Source organism: Salvia splendens, chromosome 5, assembly GCF_004379255.2.
Source record: "Salvia splendens isolate huo1 chromosome 5, SspV2, whole genome shotgun sequence".
Lineage (NCBI taxonomy): Eukaryota > Viridiplantae > Streptophyta > Magnoliopsida > Lamiales > Lamiaceae > Salvia > Salvia splendens.
In genome coordinates, this window is record NC_056036.1 from 35,256,412 (window position 1) to 35,270,691 (window position 14,280).

Below are 14,280 nucleotides of genomic sequence, written 5' to 3' on the forward strand. Positions count from 1 at the left end.
GAGATTTGAAGCAACGTTTTTGGTGGAATGGGATGAAAGGAGACGTAGCGTCACATGTGGAACGATGTCTAGCGTGCCAACAAGTGAATGCCTTACACCAACGGTCATATGGGAAGTTGCAACCACTCGAAATTCCCGAATGGAAGTGGGAGCATATAGCCATGGACTTCGTGATGAGTTTGCCAAAGTCACAAAAGGGCAACACTGCGATTTGGGTGATTATCGATCGACTGACTAAAAGCGCGCACTTCTTACCGATTAACGATTTCCTATGGATCGGACAAATTAGCTAAGATCTACGTGAGTGAGATTGCACGTTTGCATGGAGTGCCAAAGACTTTTGTGTCCGACCGCGATACGAAGTTCACATCAAAGTTTTGGATGAGTTTGCAATGGGAATTGGGCACACAACAAAACTTCAGCACTGCTTATCAACTGCAATCGGACGGACAGTCAGAGAGGACGATTCAAACGCTTGAGGATATACTACGAGCAGTTGTCTTAGATCGAGGGGAAAGTTGGGAAACTGTTCTACCGTTGGTTGAATTCGCCTACAACAATAGCTACCAAGCGACGATCGATATGGCTCCATATGAAGCTTTATATGGCAGGAAGTGTCAATCCCCACTATGTATGGATGAAGTTGGTGAGAGGAAGATGTTAAGACCCAACGCTATAAAGGAAATGACCGAAATTGTGCATCAAATCCGCGCAAGGATCAAAGAAGCTCAAGATAGGCAGAAGTCGTATGCTGACGTGCGTCGAACGGAAATCAAATTCGACGTTGGTGACAAAGTGTTCTTGAAAGTATCCCCGACGAAAGAAGTTGTGAGGTTTGGAATGAAGGGCAAGTTGAAATCGCGCTTTGTAGGACCGTACGAGTTTATCGATGAAGTAGGTCCTGTAGCGTATCGTTTGGCGTTACCTCCCAGTTTGAGAATGTGCACAACATGTTCCAAGTGTCGCAGTTGCGCAAGTACGTGTTTGACCCTAAGCATGTGATTCGTCAAGAAGAAGTGATCCTAAACCCCTACATGAGCTACGAGGAAAGGCCAGAGGCAATCCTAGATCGGAAGATACAAGAGTTGCGAAACAAGTCGATAGCATTCGTGAAAGTGTTGGAAACACCATGGTTCCAAGGAAGCCACGTGGGAGTTAGAAGATGGAATTAAAGAAAAGTACCCCGAGTTGTTTATGTAAGACGATCAAATTTCGGGACGAAATTTCTGTTAAGGTGGGTAGAATGTAACGACCCGCTAAATCGTTACCTACACGAAAGAATAAACCACGTATCAAATACACTTTCGACAACAAATCGAGACGAAAAGTTGGATAAGAACCGCGTCACATCAGGCACGTTTTCCAATTGGATAAGAATCGCGTCACATCAGGCACGTTTTCCAAATGGATAAGAATCGCGTCACATCAGGCACGTTTTTCAACGCCACATTAATTACGCGTCACATCGAAACGAAAAGACGTGAATTTTTGTCTTTTATGATAATTTTTTTTCTATAAATAGCACCTCCTTTCATTTCATTTCTTTGACGTCAATTTAGAAATCCGAGAGAGAGAAAACGAGAGAAGGAAAACCGAGAGTTAGAAGAGAGAGAGAGCGCCGCCGGAGGCGGCGACGGTGGACGGCGACGCTGCGGACCGCGACTGCGGATTCGTGGCAGCGGCGGCAGCGGTGAAGGGAGAGGGACGAATCATGTCAACGTTTGTTCTACCGTTCGTTTTTCTTGATTCAAGAAGGTATAACTAAGATTTTCTTCTCATCTCCTTCATTGAAACTTTATTCTTGAATCCTACATGCATATAGAGGGTGTAGGAATCATAAATCGCAAAGTTAATCGGTGGGAAAGTGAGTTTGCTTGAGAACTTTGATAGTTATGCGATTGTTGATTAAGTTGTGTGAAGTTTGATTTGAATCCTTGGTAAATGATCTAAGTTTATGTGCAAACATGTTAAGAGAGTCTTATCAAGCATGATTGTGTGTTATAAGCATGAGAAAATTTTGTTTGGATGATTGGGGAAGAAACTCAAATTTCGAAATTTTGAGTATGAAATTTGTGGTGTTCGGACAGTGGATTCCGACGTGTATTTGACTGACCAAACGGTCGAATTTTGATACGAAAATTTTACTGAGTAAATTTCAAGGTGATTTCTGTGTCTCGTATAAATTTCAGCCCTTTTTGTCGAAAAATGAATTTTTGAAAAATATTTGAAATCGACTGCGCAATTCTGCCAGTAACGTGTGCTCTCGGCCAGAATGTTTCGAAATCTGTTTGACCAACCAAATGACCTCCGTTTGATGTGATTCTTGAACTAGATGAAAATTTTAAGTGTCTTCTGAGTATTGTGAAAAATTCATCCTTATTGGACATCGTATGAATTTACGGTGAATTTTTCAAATGAACTGCGCAGTGCTGCTAGAATTTTATGTTCCGATCAGAGAGTTGCATAAATGTTTTGAATGAACAAATGATATGATTTCGGTGTGAAATTTTAACTGGGTGAACTTGAATGTGTCTAATATGTCGTGACCAAATTTTAGCGTCATATGAGGAAGGATGAATGTTTGGTGAATTTTTGAAGTTGACTGTGCAATTCTGCCAGAAAATGTTTTCTCGACCAGTAGGTTACGTTTCCGAATTGACCGACCAAAAGGGGGTATTCTGATATGAAATTTAAACTGGAAGTTATTTGATGAGTCTACTGCATTTTGGTAAAGTTTTAGCCCCAACGGAAGTCGGGTGAATTATTAATGATTTTTACAAAATGGTTGCGCAGTTCTGCCAAATTCTTATCTTTACAAGATGACTATATTGTTATGTTATAAGTGATATACATGATTTATATATGGGTAAGAGAATGATAAAAGGAACGATAGGACATGCATGATAATATAAGTTTACGAAAGGCTGATCTGTTTTGTCGTTGGCAAGGGTGATTGAGTATACGTGAGCTCGAGGAACGAGGGTTGCCTTAAATGGATATTGAATGGTTTAAGCAAACGAGGTGGGCTTTCTTTTATAAAACTCTTTTACGCTTTCAAAAGTATGATTATGATGTAATAAGGGTGGTTTAAAATGTTATGTCATGCCATGTTTGTTTTGATGATGAGATTGTGCCTGATGCCTAGTTTGTGAGTGCGCTCCATTAGGCTATAGGGCTATGTTAAACGAATTCGGGTCTGAGTAGGGCCGCAAACCCTATCAGGCTAGTGTACACAAGTGGGATCGTGAGCCGTCCTTGCTAGTCGGCCGGTCTCGTGGGCGAATAGTGTGGCCACACTTTCGTCGCACTATGGAAAGAGAATGTGATTGAATGATTGATGAGAAAGTGGGGAGATTGATTGTCTGGCCAGACTTTGAAATATTTTTGTGTTCTCGTGATATTTCTCAACTACATATAAAACTCGAGATCACTGGTATGGATGACATAACTGTTTTTATGAAAATGTTTTCGGCATGAGCCCATTGAGTACAACAAGTACTCAGCCCTGCATGTGTTTTCCCTATGTGCAGGTTGAGCGGGATGTTGCGGTGGATGTTGAGTCGGCTTAGGGAATATGGATGCGTTGTGTCTTCATACACAGGCGTCATCCTTGACTCTCTTTGAAACCTTAATTCCGCTGCTATATATATATTTTGAACTAAAATTCTTTTAAGCTAATTGAGTCTTTCTTATGAACTGAAATCCTTAAATGCTATTCTTAAATGTTTGCCCCTTGGTCACGATCGCCTCGTTTGTAACACCCCTAGCATGGGCGGTCGTGACACCCATGCACTGGTCGTTGGAAATGGGCGACGACTGGAGGACGTTGATGTCGTTGTTCGACCCGGCTACTCCAAAATAGGCATGCCAAATCCACAGCCGGTAGTCAGCTACCGCTTCAAGGATCATCGTGGGATTCTTGGCCTTGAAACCAGTAGTGTACATCCCTTTCCAAGCAGCGGGGTAGTTCTTCCATTCCCAGTGCATACAATCTATCTTGCCTAACATCCCCGGAAACCCGTGCTGATTCCCGTGCATATCTAGCAGAGCCTGACATCTTCGGGGGTAGGCTGCCGAAGATACCTATCCCCGAATATCTCTCTAACGCCCTGACAAAAATACTTCAGGAAGTCGCGCGCAGTCGTCTCGCCGATGTGGAGGTACTCGTCGAATATGTCGGCCGAACCTCCGTATGCCAACTGCCTAATTGCGGCAGTGCACTTCTAAATCGGCGTGCGGCTGGGTTTACCAGCCGCATCCTCCCGCACCCTAAAATACCCGTATCGACGCTCCAAAGCGCCCACGATACGCATAAAGAGCGGCCGATGCATCCTAAACCGTCGCCGGAATAGGTTCTCCCCAAATCGTGGCTCCGGCGCAAAGTAATCCTCGTACAACCGCCTGTGGGCAGCGAGGTGATCCCGGGGCACTATAGTGCGACGATGGATGGGATGTGGCACCGACGGCGCTGAGGCCGCTTGTTCCTCCCTCTCTGCGGCCTCCCACACACATGCGTGTATCATCCGCATCATGTGTTCATAATGCCCACCACCACCACTACCACTACCACTACCACTACCACTACTGACCATTATAGATATATAAAAGAAATTTAGAGAGAGAGAAACTTATTAATACAAGTGGTGCGAATGAAATGAAGTTCAACGGGATGAAATGGCGGACGTCCGCACGGAATTCCCAGTGGAATTCTGAGGAACGCCGCGAAACTGCGAATTCCTTCGCGGAATTCCGTATCTGTGGAAGGGACACACAATGGCGGACGTCTGCCACAAAATTCCTGCATGCCGGTGGAAATTACACGTGAACGTCCGCCATTGCTGATGCTCTGATATACCATTTTAATAGAGAACTTATCCGTCGATCATGGCACCTAAAAAGTCTCATCCTCATCTTGTGATGTGTCAGGTGGGATGAGAGTGGTGTGACACACAAGCATTTTAAATATTTATTTTTAATTAAAATTTGTGCGTAGATATAAGGGTGTCCACTATAAGGTGGACACGCCCAATAGCACCGCCCCAGTTTTTGTCTATAGCCCCAGTTTTGTTGTCCATAGCCCCAAAATTCTATTTCCGCCACTATAGTGGACACCTCCAATAGCCCCAAAATTTTATAAATAAAATAATCGCATTATAAATAAATAGAAAACTAGGTAATTATTAGGGCCGAATATTCTTTGTATTTCAAACCGGTAAAATGTTACAACGAATATGTAAAATAAAATACAACTAAAAATTCCGCCACCGCCTACTCGGTGTCGGAGTCGGCTTCCTCGTCGTCGTCTTCTTCTTCTTCTCCTCCTTCTCCTCCTTCTCCTCCTTCTCTCTCGCTGCTGCCGGCCGCGGTTTCCCCAGGAGCATTATCAACAGACCCCAGTCGACTCTCAATCCGAATGATGAGCCGCTTGTAGACGTTCCTGAGGTACGGGTCAGTTTCCCCTGCGTATTTGCTGCATACGTCTTGCAGTTGTTGCATCAACTGCACGTCTATGGTATTGGCCAATACCTTGTGGGGTTGCACCGTGGGCAGTGGGATTGGGGCAGACTGGGGGAAGCGCGATCCGGACGCGGCCGCCGATATGTGGGAGGCACTTCTACCCCCTCTGGCGCTGCGGATAGAGGCTTGTTGTCCCGGGGGCCGTCGTCGCCTTATGTGAGTCGCGGCTGGCTCTTTTACTTGCTCGTCGGACTGCTCGAACTCGTGCGAGCCGCTCCCACTGCTGTATTGCCCGGCAAGGTTGTGCCTTGTGCGCTTCGGGCCAGGAGCTGTGCCCACCTCTTGCGCGACGATCGACCTGAATTTCGGACAATCCGCGAGGACAAGATACTCCTCCCACAAGGTGAACTTCGGCTGGCCCGTCTTGCGGTATTGGCCCTCCGACAGGGTCTTCACATCAGCTGCGCTTCGGCCACTCTCGGCGTGGCGAAGGTTGTTCTCGTAGATGGACGCGAACAGCTTGGTAGCCCGCAGAATCCTACCGACCTTTTTTCGGATCTGTTCTGGGTCGCGCTTCTCAGCGCCGTCGGGCTTGAATTCCTCGTATGCCACACTGACGCGCCTCCAAAAGCTCCCCGAATCCTGATCGGTGCCCACCACGGGGTCCGAAGTGATAGAATCCCACGCCTTCGCCACGGCAATGCTCTCGGCTTTGGTGTATGGCTTGCCGCGGCTGGACCCCTCGCCACGGCTAACGCCGGCGTCACTGGCCGAGCTACTCGCAATGCCGGCCCAGCTGCCCGAGCGTCCACGACTGCCGCCGGTGCCACGACTGCCGCCTCCGCCCCTAGGGCCTCCGCCCCTACCGCCACCAGGGCCCCGACTGCCGCTACCTCCTCGGGTCGGAACGGGCGTTTCCACCCGCGCGGCCGGCGTGTCTGGGATGCCGCCAGAACTGAGCAGACCCATCATAGTATCAAATGCGTCTTGATCTGCTTCGGTGATCGGAGATTGGCTGGCTTGGAAAGGGGAACCCGGCCGCGGCTGGTGAAGCGCGTCTAGGTTGGGTCTGTAATCCCCAAATGCGGAACGACTCAGATTCCGCTGTAAAGGAGGCGGCGTTGGAGAAGACTTCCACGGCTGAGATGGAGGAAGGGGTGGACTCGATGCCCATGGTGGGGGAGATTGATTCCAATTCCAATACTGGGACGGAGTCCCGCCATATCCGGCAAAACCCGACGGCTGTGATGGATTGGTGTCATATCCCGATTCCTCAGAGTCGGATGAGTCGTCGTTTCCTCGATTCATTTTTTTAGAGAGTAGTTGTGTGGATAGTGAGTGGATGGATTTTGTGAAAATGGTGAAAAATAAGTAGAGGGGGTGTGGTATTTATAGAGGGGATGGTGGAAAAAAAGTCAAATTTCTCGTTGCCCGCGAAATCGCCGCGGCGGTTCAATGCACTATAGCCGCCGCGCCTATAGGCGCGGCTATACACCCCTCGGCGCGACATCGCCCCGCACACGGCGATCGCGCGTCCGCCGCGTCTCCCACCCCTCGCCGCGTCCAGCCCGCGGCTATCTACCTTCTCCACTATAATCCGCCGCCCCACCGCCGCGCCGCGCGGCTACCGCCGCGCCTAACCATAGTGGACGCTCTAAGGACACACATATGCTAAAGCTAAAACGGGGCATAAGCCCTTCTTAAACTAATGTTTTTATATATTTAATTGTATAACATTATAATTTTGTGAATGTCTTATATAAATTATTATGAAAAAGTTCATATTAAAATAATAAAATATAAAAAAAATTATTAGTATCTTACATAAAATTTAGAATATAGAGCTTTTATTATAACAATTTTCTGTTGGAATATCATATCAGGATGATAGATATTAACTAGAGTTATTATGGAGTATTAAGATTTGAAGATAGCATTAAAATGCATAGTTAAACTTTCACCTTTCATACCATCTTCATACGATAAAAACACTCCCCATCAAATGCATTATGTTATACTCCTAAACACGTAAATTAAGTAGTACTATAAATATAATTTTAACACACCATATTCACTCATAAAAAATCTTATTACTACTATTTGGTTTTTGATAATAAATTGAAATGTAGCTAGTAAGATATTTTTTCCTCCAACTAATAAGTTAGAAGGTTCGATCATCTAAAAAAAAGCTAATTTAAAAATAAATAAATTACTATTTTAAATATTTTAATTTCATTATGCGTATAATAATAATATAGGTATGAGAATTTATTAAGTAATTGGTGAGCTAATTATCGAAGTACAAAAGGCGACAATTTAGATCAAGAAATTTTATGAGTCGTGTCGAGTATTGAAATGACGATAGTGAAGGCCGCCTAAAAACACTGGACACAACTTAGAGCCGACGTCGTTTTGCCGAACTCCTCCAACCACCTCCGCCGCCTATCACCGCCGCTCGCCGCCGTTGGCTCCCGATTTCAGGTGACTCCAGCATCCTTTCCTGCCCGCTTTCACCGCGTTATTGTATGTGGAGACTTTTTTATTTTCACTCTTTTGTTGTTGAAGAGTCTTACAGTATGCTCACTTATCCCTTTCTCATCTTTCACAATTTATCAGTGTTCCCGGATCGCTGAATTGATTGGTATTGTCTAATTCAAGAAATCGAATTTAAACTTAGGAATTAGTGTTATTTGCTGCGACTTAACTTTCCTATGTGTCGCTCAATTTTTTAAATTTTGGCACACATTAGATTCGTTCAAGCGGTTTTCGAGTCATGCATCTCTAGGCGATTCCTACTGTAGTCATGATTTTATCTGCCATAGAAAATTTACTTGGTTTCTACTTCGTTAGTAAGTGATTGGTTTTGTCTAGGGTTGTGATATCTGATAGCAATTCATAACGTAAGAATGCTGTTATTTGGTGGAGTACAGATGCTTTAATCTGGACATATGTATTATTGAATTGATTTTTGCTTGTCAAGTTGTGTTATTTGGTGGAGTCAGTGTTGTTAGGGTCGCGGGGCGCACCGGGTCGATGAGGTGAAAATTCGGGTCACGGGTCGACGAGTCGACGAGGTCGAGAGACCCACAAATCTAGGCTAATTTTTTTGCCTTTTAATATTAAATAAAATAAATATATTGCTCTAATGTTTATAATATATCAAATAATATAAATGTAGAAGCAATTCATGTGAATAGAGATAAAGTGGAAAATAGAAATGATCAAAATATCAAAACAACTCATAAGTCATAACACAATAAATAATTGAAACCATTGGCTGAAAATATCAAAACAAAGGAATATATGAAGGGTGGCAGCAAAAGATCTTTGAATTGTTAATTTGTTTAGGAGTGAAGAGGCCGAATTCTAAAGTGTAGAAAGTAGGTTTGAAAAGTTTGATGTGGTGCATGCATATATATAGAGAATTGTGATTGAGAGAGTCAAAAAACATGTGAGAGATTTGAGAAAATCAGAGATAGCATGTGTTTAGGGCGACCCAGCGGCGACCCTGTATCTCGATCAACCCACCCAAGTTGGGTCGGTGATGGTCTTGACCCGGGCGACCCGAGCAACCCGAACAACATTTTGACAACACTGAGTGGAGTACAGATGCTTTAATTGTTTGATCTTTGAATTTTTCTGAAAGAAGGCTTAATGAGTTATGAGTATCTGGATTCTGATGTGATGATCTAATATGGCCTTTGTTTAAACTTCCAGTATCTGGTTGTGTGTGTGCATTTTGAGCTTGCCCAAGGCTGATCAAGCACAACAAAAAGTGTTTGTGTGGATGAGAGTTAGGCGTTAATGTTTGTTTATTTACTTAAGGCTGTTTAGTCAACTCATCAAGGGTTTATTTTGTCCAAAAACTAGCATGGGTGTATTCACTTCCTTGGGTGTAAATAGCTGAATTTTTGTTTCTTCCATGCTCAACGTTCTTCCTTTTAAGGCTCATAGTTCAATAGTTGTAACTTGTTTCGAAACTCTGAAACTTTTCTGAATTGTTAAATTTTTTTTCTGGAAGCTGAGCAGTAAGAGATGAGCTCCGAATCTTCTGATTCGACGAATGTGCCTGATGTTAAGTCTGTAGAGACCAAAACGTCAACTTATGCGGAATCTGATCCAAATAATTCTGAACGTGATGCACCATCAAAATTCTCAGCTTCTGGAATCTCCACTTGGGCAAAAAGTCTAAAAATCCCCCAGCCATTTACTGGAACACAGGAACTATCACCTTCAGGAAACTCAGGGAAGTCAACTTTTTCACGTTTAACTAGTGGTTTGGGGTTGTCTCCCAAGTCTCCCCAATCAGAAGAAAGTTCTGCTGCTTCTTCACCAACTACACCGACAGGCATATTGGGAACCATTACAAAAGGATTGGTCGACTCATCCAAGAATGCTGTCAAGGCTGTGCAGGTCAAAGCCCGCCATGTTGTATCTCAAAATAAGCGAAGATACCAGGTGCCTTGCTATTTTGGTGGTTAGTTTTTTTTTAGTAGTTGTTAGCCATTGGTAGTATTACTTGTTTCATTTTACCCTCATATACTTCTTTTTCATCTCCAGATACATGAAGGTGCAATTTCCTTGTTCTTGCTTATTTACATTAACTTGAAAATCTGAAGCTCTACTGCTTTGAAAAAACATACCTGGATGTTATGTTACAACTTTTTGTTTGTTTATGGTTTCATGTTTGATAAACCAATAAATTGCCTTGCGGGTCTAACCTCTAAAGTATTTACTTTCTTTAGGATGGGGGATTTGATCTAGATATGACCTATATCACAGAGAATATCATTGCAATGGGCTTCCCTGCTGGTGATATGAGCTCTGGATTTTTTGGATATGTTGAGGTATAAATTCCGATTCATCTAATATTTGGCTACTGAGTAATTGGTGATTAGTGTTAATTTGAGCTTATGATTGGTTAAGGGATTCTATCGGAACCACATGGAGGAAGTAATTAAGTTCTTTGAAACATACCATAAGGTAATGATTGTCTTCCGATATCTGCTTATTCCAATACACATGGCGCCTTGTCTTCTTTTCACCACCTTTGCCTTGCACAATTTTCACTAATCATATTGCAATAATATCTTAATATTTCAATTTTGATCTATTACAATCATGCAGGACAAATACAAAGTGTACAACCTTTGTTCTGAAAGATTGTATGATGCATCTTTATTTGAGGGAAAGGTGAGTGTTTTTTTTTGGTATGTTCTTATGCCTTAGTCCGATTGAGTGCTTATATTGTGAAAATTAGTGCATGCTATTATGTTTTTCTTGTCATTTACTCCTTTGTTTTTTCAGATCTTCTGAATCTCCTAGCAGTTGTCATACTTTCTCCAACTTGCTCGATTTTGTACCACTGGCAAAGTGTCACTTTGTACTCTTATTTACATGTATTACATTAGGGTCATAGAGCGTGCTTTTTAATGCTACCATCTGAAGGCTCAGTTTGTGAAAAGTTGCTTATATGTGCTGCATTGATAATAGATAGCCAAAATGTAACTCCAGGGAATTAGTTGAATATAAGAAAGTGGTTGTGCCACTGTATTCTTCTGTACAGGATTTGGTAGCTTAAAAATCCATGGCCAACTGACTAAAAGATTAAGACAAGCCCTATATGACCTTTTCTTGGGCTTATTTGAGTGGATATTGCAGTCAGATCTCACATGATATTTTGGCAGGCTTAAGCTATATATTCAAGTTTGCAGGATGAAGTCTGGCCTGGAATATGGGTCTGGCATTCTTATCATATTTTTCGACACATGGCATGACTAAAATTTAGTATATCTGGGAGAAGAACTGAAGAAGCTCTAAACCTGCTGTTGTAGATTGGTTTGGCCAGGTTTTAGAGTTTTAAGAGATATTTAAGTCCGAAATTTTGAGGTCCGCCTCATATGCTAGAATCTAGATGTAGTCATTTGCAACTATCTGAAATTGTCTTACTTCGGCAAATATCAAATGTGGAGTAGGAGTCCTGTTGGCGTGAGAAATATTTCCTATATACACACTAGAATGGCTTATGACGGAAATTTTTATGGCTTAAAGATATTGTGCGCAAAGTTGAAAAGTTTGTTAAAGGTGAACGGCTAGATATCTGAAGTTGCACCCTTACGATTTTTTTCTCCTTTTCTCTACAGGTCGCTAGTTTTCCATTTGATGACCATAACTGTCCTCCTATTCAACTGATCATATCATTTTGCCAAAGTGCGTATTCATGGTTAAAGGAAGATATTGAAAATGTCGTGGTCGTGCATTGTAAAGCTGGGATGGCCAGGACCGGATTGATGATTTCCAGTCTTCTCCTGTATCTGAAGGTACAATTGGTCAAGCTTTTCTGTAAGATGTTATACACAGATCTGTTTTCTAGACAAATGATCTTTTCGTTTGCATTCTAATTCCAATGCCATCTCTGCTTTCTAGTTCTTCCCTACAGCTGAGGAATCAATCGATTATTACAATCAGAAAAGGTGTACTGATGGTAAAGGGCTTGTTTTGCCTAGCCAGATTGTAAGTCTTGTACATCAATTATATTATTTTCACAGCTTTTGTTTATAAGTTTCTTTACCTTTTGAGTATCTACATTGTTTCCTGTAGAGATATGTCAAGTATTTTGAACGCATTCTGGCTTACTTCAATGGGGAAAACCAGCCAGGTCGAAGGTATGTTCTATACTTCTATTTAGGATATATAGTCCTTGTATACTTATAGTTCTGGGCCCGTTAACTTTGGATTTGAAGTTTAACGGTGTTAGTGTTCTGTCATCCTGTATAATCAACAAAGTTGGGTGATGAGACGAGGGATAATATATATTATATGTCACTGCTATGTGTTGATATTATATTGAATTTTATCGTGTAGATGCATGCTTAGAGGATTCCGGCTGCATAGCTGCCCGTACTGGATCAGGCCTTCCATTACAGTCTCTGATCATAATGGTTGCTTCTGACTTCTGTGTCTCTTGATCTGTCCCTCCACAGATGCAGACATTCTCCTTTTCTTTTGAGCATTTATGTTAATTAATGCATTCTTCTGCAGGTGTGCTCTTCTCAACAAAGAAGCATCCAAGAACCAAAGACTTGTCGGTATGTTATCCTTCAAGCTATCCTGCGTCTAACTGTTTGTTAATTGGAATATTATTTATTTTCCAGAATGCTTCATGATTCTTCACTTCTTCTACTGCATTGTGGTTCGCTTCAGTCTTAACATATAAACAGCTTAAGTTCCAGAGAACTGAGAGTTTGGCCACGCTTTTTCTTATGCTCCTGTTTACTTAATTGAAACTTTCATTTGAATTTAGACATTTTTTGTGACCTCCTGCTGATCTCGCAGTCTGAAGATTTTTGGTTTAGTGCACCTAAGAAAGGAATAATGGTGTTTGCCCTTCCTGGAGAACCTGGCTTAACAGAGTTGGCTGGTGATTTCAAGGTCCATTTTCATGATGGCAAAGGGGATTTCTATTGGTAATTCAAAGTTTCTGTGCGTGTGTGTGTGTGTTTGTGTTTGTGTGTGACAGTATATTAATATTGTGGCTTTTATGCTATCAGCTGGTTGAACACAACAATGATTGAAAACCGTAAAGTCTTAAACACAAGTGATCTCGATGGCTTTGATAAGGTAAGTTATGTCCAGTTACCATACTTGGATGTAGCTTAATCATCGAAGTATTCTATTTCGATCATATAAGGTCTGTTTTAATTTCTGCATCCTGCTTCCCATGATCTCTTCTCTGGAGGTTTGGTTGATGAGTTATACTGTTGGCTGTCTTGACGATTAGGTTCTGTGTGCGCTTGCACATTTATAGTCCCTTCTATGACCATGAAGATTTCATTGGCATAAAGTCTCCTTGATATGTTGTACCAAACTTAAAAAATGGTGTAATAGAGTGGTCAGTACATAACTTGGCCATTCTGTACATGTCTGCAGCGGAAATTGCCATCTCCAGGCTTTCAAGTCGAAGTAGTTCTCGTGGATTATGATCCTGCTGCTGTTGCCGCAAGGCCTCCGTCAGAGACTAGTGAAAATTCTGGTGCCAATTCGGCCTCAATGCCAACCCCTGGTCCAGTCGAGGAAGCCACAGCTGCAGCTGCAAAAGACTCGAAGAAAGACAAAGATGACGAGTTCTCCGACAGCAATTCTGAGGAAAACGCATCCTCAAAATCCAGACAAACTGTAGTCTCTTCCCATGCCGCTGGGTCAGTGGCTGTGAAAGATCCTACAACTCAAAACAACGCTGATCCAAATGAAATTGCAAATTTAACACGCAAGACTGAGCAGGTCGCGTTAGGATCTTCAGCTACCACGCATGCTGAGGCGGGAAAAGAAACTGGTATGGGAACCGAAATGTCCGGCTCAGCTGGGGAGGTAAGTGAGTTCAAGGCGATGGCTGCTGATGCATCGATTTTTTCATTTGGAGACGAGGAGGACGAGGAAAGCGAGTAAGGGGCAGTATGGAAAGCTTGTGTTTACATATATATGCATGTTTGTGAATATTCATAAATCGAGCCATGAGGCTACAGTGCGTGATGAATTGAACCTTTTCTATTGTTGCTTACGAAAATGTTAATACATTATATTCTACTCTTCAGCTATCTACTCTTTTTCCCTTTAAATGATCACTAACACTTCTTTATTTACTTCTGTGATGGTGGTAATTTGAACTTTAAGAGATGAAAAACTCGTTTCTTTGCCTTTTACTGGGAACTTGCTTGGGATTTTGGACGTGAATTTAATTCAAATTTAATGGTTTCTTAATCGGATAAGGCTGTCTGGTCTTTGACAACGGCGTGATACGTACATTTTAAGTCATTGGTCGTCTTA

General features: G+C 42.5%; 1 protein-coding gene across 2 annotated transcripts; it reads left to right on the forward strand.

The window, feature by feature from the left end:
- Positions 1–7,767: 7,767 nt before the first annotated feature.
- On the forward strand, positions 7,768–14,072 carry LOC121805611 (phosphatidylinositol 3,4,5-trisphosphate 3-phosphatase and protein-tyrosine-phosphatase PTEN2A-like). Of its 2 annotated transcripts, none has more exons than XM_042205531.1 (13): positions 7,768–7,938; positions 9,479–9,915; positions 10,203–10,304; positions 10,384–10,440; positions 10,585–10,650; positions 11,601–11,777; positions 11,884–11,970; positions 12,058–12,122; positions 12,322–12,398; positions 12,499–12,545; positions 12,793–12,923; positions 13,008–13,077; positions 13,387–14,072. In XM_042205531.1, exons 2-13 carry the CDS (start codon positions 9,493–9,495, stop codon positions 13,900–13,902), a joined length of 1,818 nt encoding a protein of 605 aa, XP_042061465.1. In that variant the 5' UTR covers positions 7,768–7,938; positions 9,479–9,492; the 3' UTR covers positions 13,903–14,072. The 2 variants fall into 2 exon arrangements, with proteins under 2 accessions (XP_042061465.1, XP_042061466.1); XM_042205532.1 differs by having other exon boundaries at positions 9,487–9,915.
- Positions 14,073–14,280: the final 208 nt, after the last annotated feature.

Excerpts from the sequence above, each read along its gene's own strand:
- LOC121805611 (XM_042205531.1), top strand. The coding sequence starts at position 9,493 with ATGAGCTCCGAATCTTCTGATTCGACGAATGTGCCTGATGTTAAGTCT. Across the intron at positions 10,651-11,600 it reads CATCTTTATTTGAGGGAAAG|GTCGCTAGTTTTCCATTTGA; the intron begins GTGAGTGTTTTT and ends TTTTCTCTACAG. Across the intron at positions 12,123-12,321 it reads GAAAACCAGCCAGGTCGAAG|ATGCATGCTTAGAGGATTCC; the intron begins GTATGTTCTATA and ends TTTATCGTGTAG.